General features: G+C 41.1%; 1 protein-coding gene across 1 annotated transcript; it reads right to left on the bottom strand.

Annotated features, from left to right (window-relative positions):
• Positions 1–5,652: 5,652 nt before the first annotated feature.
• mrpl46 (mitochondrial ribosomal protein L46) lies at positions 5,653–12,764 on the bottom strand. The gene is made up of 4 exons (XM_020526986.2): positions 12,509–12,764; positions 8,446–8,644; positions 6,559–6,732; positions 5,653–5,972 (listed from the first exon to the last, which is right to left on the bottom strand). Exons 1-4 carry the CDS (start codon positions 12,740–12,742, stop codon positions 5,710–5,712), a joined length of 870 nt encoding a protein of 289 aa, XP_020382575.1. The 5' UTR covers positions 12,743–12,764; the 3' UTR covers positions 5,653–5,709.
• Positions 12,765–12,898: the final 134 nt, after the last annotated feature.

A 12,898-nucleotide genomic window follows, 5' to 3' on the forward strand; every position in this document is an offset into this window, starting at 1 on the left:
TATAGCATCAGTGGAAAGAAGTCCTAAATTCTGGAAGGCTTCAAATCATCCTGTAAGTCTTATCCCATAAACTGCCAGTTCTGAGCCAAATCTGTATCCTAGTACAGTTATCCCAGTTATGTGAGTTCCTTCTTTTCATCCATTTTGTCTGTTTACACCTCAGTGAAGCACCATGGGATGTTCAGCTACAATTAAGCATGAGGTAAAGGCAAAATATTGCTTTAAAGTACTTAGTGCACTAGAACAGTACTTATTGGTACACGGTAGTAAATATGTATTTTTGTACAAAACAATTTGTCACTAATAGCTCAAAAATTAATTACTTATGCAGATGCCAAGATTCTGTTCAATTTTTTACACTTATCCTCACAATTAATACACTTATTTAAGGGAACAGATTTTTAAATTAGATTTGGAGTCAAAACGAAGAGGAGCAGCATGTTGGGAATGGCATAGTTAATAGCTAATCAGGAGGAACCGATAATTAACTGCCTCTTTCAGTTAGTTTAAATCATTTGGGGAATAAAAAAATGAAAATTTTCTTCCTGCTCACTGAGGAAGAGAAGTCAACACTCAACAACCAGTCTTAGTTTTACTTTCAAGTTATTGATAAGTGCTGCCTGAACCTTAAGTTAAAAATTGTGTAATTTGAAGCCGAGAAAGAGCACTCAACAATTTCAATGTGTGCCTGATCTGAGGTAAAGATTCGATCTCAGTTGTTTTTAAAAAAAAGCACAAAGCACTAACAACTCTTCACAATATGGAAGAGGGCAGGCTTGCTTTAACCTAGGGACACAAACTGATACAAGCTGGGAAAATGTACCAATAGATAACTCACAACCACTTCAGAGAAGAGAAAGAAAATCCATCTAAAGATTAGGATTTTGAGACAGACCAAAAACAGCAAGGCAAGGACTGATTAGGGACAGTCAATATGGCTTTGTGCATCGGAAATCGGGGCTCACTAACTTAATGAGTTTTTTGAAGAAGTGACAAAGAGGATCGACGAAGGCAGAGAGGCGGACATTGTCTGTATAGACTCCAGTAAAGCGTTCGAGAAGGTTCCGCATGGTAGACTGGTTAGCAAAGTTAGGTTACATGGAATCCAGGGAGAGCTAGCCATTCGTATACAAAATTGGCTCCAAGGTAGGAGACAGGGGGTGATGGTGGAGGGTTGGTTTTCAGAACGGGGGCCTGTGACTAGTGGTGTGCCACAAAGATCGGTGCTGGATCCAATGCTTTTTGTCATTTACATCAATAATTTGGATGTGAATGAGGAGGAATGGTTAGTGGCAGATAAAGTTTAATTTAGATAATTGTGAGATATTGCATTTTGGTAAGGCAAATCAGGGCAGGACTCATACACTTAATGGTAGGGCCCTGGGGACTGTTGCCGAACAAAGGGACCTAGGGGTGCAGGTGCATAGTTCCATAAAAGTGGAGTCGCAGGTAGACAGGGTGGTGAAGAAGGTATTTGACATGCTTGCCTTCATTGGTCAATGCATTGAGTATAAGAGTTAGGATATCACATTGCAGCTGTACAGGACATTGGCAAGGCCATTTTTAAAATACTGCATTCAATTCTGGTCTCCCTGCTATATTAAATGATGGAGATAAACTTGAAAGGGTTCATAAAAGATGTACATGGATGCTGCCAGGATTGGAGGGGTTGAGCTATAGGGGGAAGCTGAATAGACTGGGGCTATTTTCCCTGCAGCATAAGAGGCTGAGGGGTGACCTTTTAGAGGTTTATAAGGTCATGAGGAGCATAGATAGGGTGAACAGCCAAGGTCTTTTCCCTAAATTAGGTGAGTCCAAAACTAGAGGGCAAAGGTTTAAGGTGAGAGGGGAAAAATTTAAAAAGGACCGGAGGAACAACTTTTTCACACACAGGGTGGTGCATGTTTAGAATGAGCTGCCACAGGAAGTGGTGGAGATGAGTACAATTACAACACTTAAAAGACATCTGGATGGGTATGTGAATAGGAAGGGCTTAAAAGGGATACGGGCCAAATGCTGGTAATGGGACTAGATCAATTTAGGATATCTGGTGAGTGCGGACAAGTTGGACCGAAAGGTCTGTTTCCATGCTGTTTAACTCTGTAAATCCATGACTCTAACTTCACTGAAGACATTAAGAGGCAGAAAATCTCTTTCAATTGGTAAACATAATCACTGTGTTGCAAAATGTGTTGTTTTGACATTTTACTTTGTTTTGAACACTATAGAGGATAAACCGTAAAAAGAACTTTGAAGATTTTGTGGGCAATTTGAATGGTTTACTTTCCACTTTCATTCTCCTAAAATGTCATATAGAATTGCTTCTTCTTCATTAACATCTAATGACTTTTCAATGGTAGTTTTTAAAGCTACTCTCCACACTTTTGACACATTCCCTAACTTATTATTTCTGATTTGATACTGTTTTTAACTTTGAACCAATCAACAAAGTGTTATAGAAAAGCTAGTGACACGTGGGCAAAACAGAATCCCAGAACGAGCCAGTACCGGAAGTGAGATGCTCAAGTAACACTGAGGCAGGAGGTATCAGGACCTGGCAGCACTCATTGTTGGAGATTAGTCACGATAGGTGTGGTGAAAAACATCCAGAACAACTCAATGAAGGCAGAAGTGCAGTGGCCACAGAAATATTCCAGGATCTTAAAGCATTGGGAGATGCATATCAGTGCAGCAGGACCGATGTTTTGATATCTATAATATTACTATTCTTTTTCAATTCATTTGTGGGATGTGAGCGTTGCTGGCTGGCCAGCATTTCTTGCCCATCCCTAGATGCCCTTGAGAAGGTGTTGGTGAGCTGCCTTCTTGAACTGCTGCAGACCCACAATGCCCTTAGGGAAGGAATTCCAGGATTTTGACCTGGTGACACTGAAGGAAGGCGATATTTTTCCAAGTCAGGATGGTGAGTGACTTGGAGGGGAACTTGGCGGTGGTGGTGTTCCCATATATCTGCTGCCCATGTCCTTCTAGATGGAAGTGGTCGTTAGTTTGGAAGGTGCTGTTCGAGGATCTTTGGTGAATTTCTGCAGTGCATCTTGTAGATAGTACACACTGCTGCTACTGAGTGTCGGTGGTGGAGGGAGTGAATGCTTGTGGATGTAGTGCTAATCAAATGGGCTGCTTTGCCCTTGATGGTTTCAAGGTTCTTGAGTGTTGTTGGGGCTGCACTCATCCAGGCAAGTGGGGAGAATTCCATCACACTCTTGACTTGTGTCTTGTAGATGGTGGACAGGATTTGAGGAGTCAAGAGGTGAGTTACTCGCCGCAGTATTCCCAGCTTTTGGCCTGCTCTTGTAGCCACTCTGTTAATGTGGTGAGTCCAGTTGAGTTTCTGGTCAATGGTAATGCACAGGATGTTGATAGTGGGGGATTCAGTGATGGTAACACCATTGAATGTCAAGGGTTAGATTGTTTCTTATTGGTGATGGTCATAGCCTGGCATTCGTGTAGCGCGAATGTCACTTGCCACTTGTCAGCCCAAGCCTGGATATTGTCCAGATCTTGTTGCATGTGACCATGGACTGCTTCAGTATCTGGGGAGTCACGAATGGTGCTGAACATTGTGCAGTCATCGGCGAACATCCCCAGTTCTGACCTTATGATGGAGGGAAGGTCATTGATGAAGCGGCTGAAGATGATTGGGCCTAAGACACTACCTGGAAGAACTCCTGCAGAAATGTCCTGGAGCTGCGATGATTGACCTCCCACAGCCACAACTATCTTCTTATGCATCAGGTATGACTCCAACCACTAGAGCGTTTGTCCCCTGATACCCATTGATTCCAGTTTTGCTAGGGCTCCTTGATGCCACACTCAGTCGAATGCAGCCTTGATATCAAGGGCTGTCACTCTCACCTCACCTCTGGAATTCAGCCTTTTTGTCCATGTTTGAACCAAGGCTGTAATGAGATAAATAGCTGAGTAGCCCTGGTGGAATCCAAACTGAGCATCACTGAGCAGGTCCTGCTTGATAGCACTGTTGATGACACCTTCCGTCACTTTACCGATGATCGAGAGGAGACTGATGGGGCGGTAACTGGTCGGGTTGGATTTGTCCTGCTTTTAGTGTACAGGACATACTTGGGCAATTTTCCACATTGTCGGATAGATACCAGTGTTGTAACTGCACTGGAACAGCTTGGCTCAGGGAGCGGCAAGTTTTGGAGCACAAGAATATTACAATATTCTTAATAGTCAGAATGCACACAGATGTTAGCTGTTTCTGAAGGTTGGATAGCGCATTGACTATATTCAGAATAGGCAGAAACAGATGTCAGTTCAGGAAAGTTGCTTTCTTTGATTTGATTGTTAACATTTATCGTGGACAAGAAACAGTCTGATAGATCTTTTGTGGTACTCAAATACGAATCAAGCCATTCCACTTAATTCAAATATCCTGTATAATGGCAAATAACTGACAGGGCTGCTTTTGAAACTTCTTCCTTTCACTATATATTGAAAAGATTTGGGATGATATACATATAGCTGACTAGAGTCTATAATCACTAAAGGTTCTAAGCTCTCTGGTTGCATTTCATCATGTAATAACTGGATATTCATTCTTGAAAGATCAGGTTTATATGGAATGTTGTAGGTGGTGGTGGTTCCTTATTTTCAGATAGAAAAGCTGAGAAAAGTTTCTAATTACTGTTAATCATTTACACTAAATACCTGTTTGTTTACTAGCTTAACAATAAGTAAATTCAGTGATTGGTTGAAGTTAGAATTTCTGTCTGATGGAGTAAATACATTTCCAACTTGTGAAGCAGAAGTTGTTGTGGCATGTGATATATTCCAAAAAGCGAAAAATTTCCAATTCAACCACAATCCAAAGATCTTGGTAAATCGATACATATATTGGACAGGGAAATGCACATTTTGGTTCACAAGGGTGTCAAGGACATAGGCATTGATATGAATAAACGAAGAATGCTTTTCACAAAAACCAAGATGGATAGCAATAGAACATAGAATCTGGGAGCTACAGAGTAGAGTAAATCCAACCTGCAACCTTTCAACAAAGGAATTTTTATGTGCAAAGTTTATAATTATTGGGTTTGCCAGTGACATAACATCTAAACAATTTCTGTACCTTAAAATCAACCTCATCTTGAATCAAGTCTCAAGGCCCAGTGTTTTGGTGAAGGAGGGACCACTCAATAGCTTGGAACTGACAAGAAAGCACTAAGGAAAGCTTCTCCGTGAGAGGTTTAAGGATGAGAGTTTTGGTCGGAAGAAGTGATATACTTGCAATTCCTCCACCCACACGCACTGACCCCATTCACTTCCATTTATCTTCTCTCCTTTCCAAAAGTGGTCATTTCATACTGGGTACAATTTGGAAGGCAGCAGCAAATCTTAGTTAAACACCAAGTTTTATCATGTCCTCAATCTGATTCCCAAAGACATATTTTCCAGCAGAGGTCACAACATAGCCAATGAGTAGTTGGATCCAAGCTGGTTTCTCCTCTCCAAACTAACAGCACTAAAGCGAATTCAACAGCATTTGACTGAGTACAAACCAGAATTTGAAAATAGCATATTCCCAGTCAAATCTTTGATCTTAATTATAATAAAACAGAAGACTCAGGAACTATGCAAATACATAATTTGAGAAACATAGGAGAAATGTTAAATTCATCGTATAATTTAATTTTTACAATGATTTCATTATAACAAAATAAACTTTTACTCATATATTGTTGAGGTGTCAAAGATGAAGCGATTAACTTGCAGCAAATATTTTGGTTTGAGATAGTCCTTCAGTTCACTCTTAGTTACCCATACATAGTCACCCTTCCTTCTTGTCTTGAGGTCTCCATTCATCAGCAAGGCTTTAAAGAAAAACACTTTGGCCCCTACAATGCTGGAATTTCGCAAGGCCTTAGGATACTTGTATTTATAGAAGCCAGCTGGAGCATTGCCCAGAAAAACAGCGTGCAATTCATTTCCTACAAAATTTAAAAGATGAGGAACAAAATGAATTAGAAAATGATATTTTAAAAATTGCTGGCTACAAGTATTGTCATTGAAAGCAAACATAAATATGTTTGGAATAGATAGCACTGAGGATGCAACTACAGTCCAAGGACTGCTGCAGTTTAATAAGGCAGCTCATCATCACCTTCTTGGGGTCAATTATGAATAGGAAATAAATGCTGCCCATGCCTGCATTGCGCATATCCCACGAACGCATAAAACAAAAGGATTAAGGATTAAAGACCTCAGATTAGCAAAAACAAGCAGAGGCTACGTGACAATTAAAGAATAAATAAAAACAGCAAATTGTAATCTGGAATGTTTAAGAGGATGGTAGAAACGGATTCAATCATTACATTCTAAAGAAAATTAGAAAATATTAGAGGGAGAAATGAAGTACGAGATATTGGTGAAAGAAGGTGAGTGGGACTAATTAGACGGCTCTACCAAAGAGGTGGCATAGACACAATGGGCTAGGTAACATCCTCCTGTGCTGTACCGTATATGTTTCTAATTCTATACACTACTATATATATAAAGCTATCAAAGCACTCCCACCAGATAGTGTAGACAGGGCACGTTCTGCAGTCTGTCTCATGGTTTCCCCCGGCTTCCATTCACTCTGTGGCAGCAACCAGATCTCTTCATCTCCCACTTTTTCTTTTACCAGTAATATCAGTTTCTCATCTAGTCGCCTATTCAATGTAGATCTGTCACTCTTCTTGTCAGCTTCTAAAATAAAAGGTAAAGAAGCACATTTTGAATAACTGGCCAGACAACTATCAATACTGCTGCCAGACATAATTCAGCAACCTCTCCTCTGCAGTTTTCCTGATCAGCAAAAGGTAGATTTATGTTAAAATTATCACAAATGGATAATGAATAGTCTAATTTTCTTCATGCAGACTGATATATTTTTATTATTATTGCACAAAATAGGGAACAATTGTTGCACAATTATTTGGAAAGCAAAACAACAAATATTTGAAGTAGATAAAATTATGGAAAAATACTAAAGTATGGGACTCTGTTTACAGACGTAACAGGCATTTAAGATTTGCAATTATCACTAGAAAGATCACTCTGAAGCTGCACATAGAATCATAGAATTTTGGATTCCTTCAAATTTCCCTGCCGCTATATATTCTCTGTAATGAACGATAGCACTTGCTTTGCTCCAATGGAGTCATTTACAATGTTTGAAAGAAAGAATAAAATTCAAAATATTTTGAGATTGTCAGAGGCAGTTTTAAAAGCCATATTGATCATTATAGTTTGTTCACTGAGATTACAAATCCACAATAATGAACTATATATTTCTAGTTAATAAGTTCAACAAACATCAGGCTGACAGCAAAGGCTGGTTGCAAAAACTAAACCTCCAACACTGGGATTCGAAAGAACCTTTTAGAAGGTGCCTTTTAATGTGTGTGACTTTACCAGAAATGGAGCTCTGAGACACACACAATTTCTCAAAGCTTGAAGTTCCTCAGATTAAAAAAGTGCATTCCAGCAGGAAATTTATGATGAAATTCAACAAGACTGCAGTCATTCTGCACCACCCCCAGGGGATTAATGTGAAAGATCTGGGGGTTGGGGAGGCTGCAATTTAAAGTTTGCTATGCTCAGCAACATGTAACTATATTACAAACATCAGAAGTCACATTCTGTTGAACACCAGTCACTTTAAATTTCATTCTCCAATGCAACCAGGCTGTCTGACAACTTTTTTTTAATTAACAGAAATACCTAGATAAGGGTTAAAGGTCTAACTACAGTACACAGTACCAAAGGAGCACCCTGAGCCACACCAATGTATTCCAGCAAAATTAGAAGGATTAAACCTGTATTTATAAGAGAATAAAGGTTAATGGGAAAATTAGGACAAATGAGTTTGATGCTACAAAATTGCCGGTAATTTTTTGTGAAGCGAACTATTTATGAATACTATGAAAACACAGATTATTTCAGTAAAATCAAGATGTTTACCTGCCAACAGTAACAAAAAAGCTTAAATCCTCTAACATTTAAAAACAAAATATTGTAAATACCAAGAACATATTCCAATTTGCTGCATATCTTCAGTCATCTCTCACAATTCTACCTAACCTTCAAGGATGAAAGGAATAGGCACCAAGATAAATGAAGAAAGTAATTAAATGACACCAAGCTTGAGTTGGAAAAATCAAGACTGCGTAGAGGAAGGCAAATTTGAGGGAAGTAAGAAGTCTCTGCAAAAGTAAGCTGAAGTAGGAAATGGGTGATCACATAATAATCATTGAATTGAAATTGTGAACGATTTAATTCAAATGGAATTCATTTGATTAAAGAAAAACTTTGGATGAAAAATGCCAAATTTATGGCAAAAAAAAGTGAGCAAAAAAAACTTGGAGCGCTCTACGACAAACGTGATACACTACAGTTGTAACATCAAAGGACACACACCTTGTATTCTCTCAGCAGGTCTAAATTGTCGGAACTTCTGTTCCCACATATCTTCCAGATCTTGGGCAGTCACAATATCTTGGCCTACATCCTCTTCTTCATCCGAATCGTAATCATCTGCCTGCCTCCGGCGAAGTTTTTCTTCATCTTCAAAGACTCGGAGCTCGTGATCAGAGTACAGACTTTTCTCCAGTTCTACCTACAAAATATAGGAGATCATTTGCATTTCAGGAATGCGGCAGGTGCTAAACTATCCATTAGGCTTTGTAAGGAGTAGCCTCCAGGCCAAGTGTTTCACAACAAGCAGAATAAAACTTTGAAATCAATAGAGTGATTCAGGATGTACTATTACACATGAAATTAACATAGCATCACTAGTTTTTTTCATGATGATCTCTAATTCAACTGTTAAGATTCACACTTGTTTCAGCTTTCAGGTTCCACATTCACATTGATTAAATTACATAGGAATATGCAGACAGTCATATGAAAAAGAAATCCCCCTTTTCTCCCTTTTGATGAGACTGACTCAATGGGAGCATCTCCCACACAACCATGCTTCAGGTGTGCAACTAGACAGCCAATGTCAGAAAGATATTTGACTGTGGAAACTATCACAGCTTCGTTTGATAATGCCTCGTAGGGATCATTGCATGACATGTAGTAATGTTGGATGACGTCTCTACAACCATACCCACCCCCACCTAATTTCTCTAATGCAGGGCACTAAGGCTAACCTACACTACTGTCCTACAAAGATCAAATAACAGTACAGACAAAGCTGAAAACTGATGGACAAAGTATATTGCGTCACATAATCACACTGCTCAACACAAATATTGCTCAAAATCAAAAGAAAAATTTATATTGCATCTTGAGATAAGGTAAAAACCAGTGGATGTGGTGTATTTGAATTTTCAGAAATCTTTTCCTAAAGTCCCACACTACAGTCACTCTAACTTTTCCTTCAGCTGCTCAAGCTTCCAAAGTCTGTGCATGGCAGTGACTTCCAGACCCAGAATCCAACAGGTCTACATGCTGATCGGTGTGCACAGACCAATCATGTAACTTAGAGGGAACAATGGACATACAGGTTACAACACAAAATCAATGCACATGGAATGGAGTGTAAGATATTGGCATGGATTAAGAATTGGTAAATAGACAGGAAAGAGGGAGTCTTCCCAACACACACACACACACACACACAAACCACCACCACCCCATACCCACTGCCAAGTGAAAAGCAGTGACTAGTACATCACCATAGGAATCAGACCTGAGGCCCCAGCTATTCTTAATATATAAGAACAATTTGGATGAGGAAATCAAAAGATATATTTCCAAGTTTGCTGACAACACAGAATTAGCTGGGATTGTGAGCGGTGAGGAGGATGTAATAAGCACTCAAGGCAGTTTTGATTGAATCATTGTTGTGACATGTACAGAGATAATGTGAAAAGTGTTGTTTTGTGAGCTACACAGACAGATTGTACCATATAAAGTGCATCAGGGTAGCAGAACAGAGTGCAAAACACACTGTTACGACCACAGGTGCAGAGACAGAAAGAGAGAGAGAGCAAGAGAGATCAACATTACCTTTTGACCAGTCTGTTCAAAAGTCTGATAAAAGCAGGGAAGAAGCTGTTGTTGAATGTGTTTGAACATGTATTCAAGCTTTTATATCATCTGCTGGACAGAAGAGGGTGAGAGTAAAACCGGTGTGGGAGGGGTCTTTGATTATTTTGGTTGCTTTCCCAAGGCAGCAGGAAATATAGATGGAGTCAATGGATGGAAGGCTAGTTTGTGTGATGGACTAGGCTGTGTTCATGACTGTTTGTAGTTTCTTCTGATCTTGGGAAGTGCAGTTGCCATACCAGATTGTGATGCATCCAGCTAGAATACTTTCTATGGTGCATCTATAGAAATTGTTAACAGTCCTTGTAGACATGCTGAATTTCCTTAGCCGCCTGAGGAAGTAGAGATGTTGTTGTGTTTTCTTGACAATCACGTCAACATGGGTGGATCAGGACAGATTGTCTGTCATCATCAATTCCAGGAACTTGACACTCAACCATCTCCACCTCAGCACCGTTGATGTAGACAGGGGCATGCCCTCCAATCCACTATCTGAAATCAATGACCAGCTCTTTCATTTGCTTACGTTAATGAAGAGCTTGTTGTCTTTACACCGTGCCACTAAGCACTCAATCTCCTTCCTGTATTCTGTCTCATCATTGTTTAAGATCTGACCTACAATGGTGGCGTCATATCAAACTTGTAAATGGATGTGGGGCAGAATTTGGCTGCATGCTCGTGAATGTAAGGGCTTAGAGAAGTTGAGTGAGTGGGCAGATGCACTGTAACATGGATAAGTGTGAAGTTATCTACAGTGATAGGAAAATGGGAAAGGCTGAATATTTAAATAGCAATACACTGGGAATTGTTGATATTCATAGGGACCTGGGTACTCTCTTACACCAGTCACTAAAAGCATGCACACAATTGCATCAAACACTTTGGAAGGCATATTATATCTAAAGTGTTATGTATGTAGCTGGTCCAATTTAGTTTCTGGTGAATAGTAACATCTAGGATGTTGATAGCAGGGGTTTCAGGAACAGTAATTCCATGAATGTCAAAGGCCAATAGTTAGATTCCTCGGTAAAGGTTCAAGGTCTAACTATAGTAGACAGTAGCAAAGGAGGACACTGAACCCACACCAATATATTCCAGAAAAATCAGAAAGTTTAAACCCGTAAATCTAAGATTCCATCTTGTTGCAAATGGTGTTTGCCAAATACTTGTGTGTCACGATCGTTATTCGCCACCCCAAGTCTGGGTATTATCCAAGTTTTGCTACATTCAGACATAGATGTTTCACTATCTGAGGAATTACGGATGGTCCTGAAAATCGCCACTTCTGATCTTATGATGGAGGGAAAGTCATTGATGAAACAGTTGAAGACGGTTGTGCCTAGGATACTACCCTTAGGAACTCCTACAGGGATGTCCTGGAGCTGAGATGACTTACCTCCAACAACCAGAACCATTTTCTAGGTACCTGCTAGTGGGTGGCATGGTGGCTCAGTGATTAGCACTGCTGCCTCACAGTGCCAGGGACCTGGGTTTGCTTCCAGCCTCAGGTGACAGTGTAGAATTTGCACATTCTCCGTGTGTCTGCGTGGGTTTCCTCTAGGTGCTCTGGTTTCCTCCCACAGTCCAAAGGTACGCAGGTTAGGTGGACTGGCTGTGATAAATTGCCCAAAGTGTATCAGGGGAATGCAGGAATAGGGTGGATGTGGGTAGGACGCTACCCAGAGGGTCAGTGTGGCCTGCTTCCTCACTGTAGGGATTCTATGGATCTACTGGATTGTTTCTAAGTATGACTCCAACCAGTGGAGAATTCCCTATCCCCCTTGATTCCAAACATTGCCAGTTTTGCTCAGACTCCACGATACTATATTCAGTCAAGTATATGCAGTGGCCTGGATGTCAATGTCACCCTCATCTCCCTTCTGGAGTTCGACTATATTGTCCATGTTTGAACGAATGAAGTCAGGATCTGGGTGGCCTCTGCATCAGCAAACAGCTTATTGCTAAATGATTGCTGCTTCATAGTAATATCGATGACCCCCTACTATCACTTTACTGATGATCAAGAATAGACTGACGGGGCAGTAATTGAATTTGTGGTGCAGCACCTCGGACAGTACAGCACTGCCTCAGCACAACAGCTGAACTGAACTCAAAACTTCCTAACTCAGAGCCGAGGGTGCAACCCTATGAGCCATTCAAAGCAAAACTGACTTTATCCCGACCTTAAGTGATTAAAAAGGGGTACAAGGAATCTACAATTAAATAATTGATGATATAGACTCTTTTGGCCATGATCTAACCGCTCCTATAGGGGGAGAATGGAGCTGAGAAATTTATCAGCCAGGACTGAAAGGCGGAGCAGACGTGATGGGCTGAATAGCCTCATTTCTGCTCCTATGTCTTATGCTCTGTTCCCCCGGCATCAACAGGCGCGCTCCCGCAGTGATGCAATGCGCGCACTCGCCTGTTCCAGCTGCCGCGCGAACGCGCGCTCCATCGCGTTCATTTCCCGCGACAAGACGGCCGCCCGCTGCAGACACACCGCGCCGCAGCACCGCCAGCCCGGCCCGTGATTCGGGCTCTGGTTCGGACCTTTATCGGCCGTCGTGACCAGGAAATGCAGGGCCGAGCCTCGCACCAGCCCCCGGAGCCTGACTCCGGACCCGGCCACAGGCACCAAGCGACGCAGCGCCGCCATCTTGCACCCAACGCTGCTGCCGCCGCCGCCACGCGCAATGGGGGGGGGGGGAAACTAATCACAATCAACACCTACACTGGAATGAATCCTTCCTTAAAATCATCCATCCCGCCCTTTCAGCAATTGAAACTCAATAAATTAATGCCTATTGAGAAA

The sequence above is a fragment of the Rhincodon typus genome, chromosome 33, assembly GCF_021869965.1.
Source record: "Rhincodon typus isolate 14 chromosome 33, sRhiTyp1.1, whole genome shotgun sequence".
NCBI classification, from domain to species: Eukaryota; Metazoa; Chordata; class Chondrichthyes; order Orectolobiformes; family Rhincodontidae; genus Rhincodon; species Rhincodon typus.

Coding starts and splice junctions, on each gene's coding strand:
- mrpl46 (XM_020526986.2), bottom strand. CDS start 12,742: ATGGCGGCGCTGCGTCGCTTGGTGCCTGTGGCCGGGTCCGGAGTCAGG. Junction 8,645..12,508: donor TCGCGCGGCAGCTGGAACAG/GCGAGTGCGCGC, acceptor TATATTTTGTAG/GTAGAACTGGAGAAAAGTCT. Junction 6,733..8,445: donor ACCTGCTGAGAGAATACAAG/GTGTGTGTCCTT, acceptor CTTTTATTTTAG/AAGCTGACAAGAAGAGTGAC.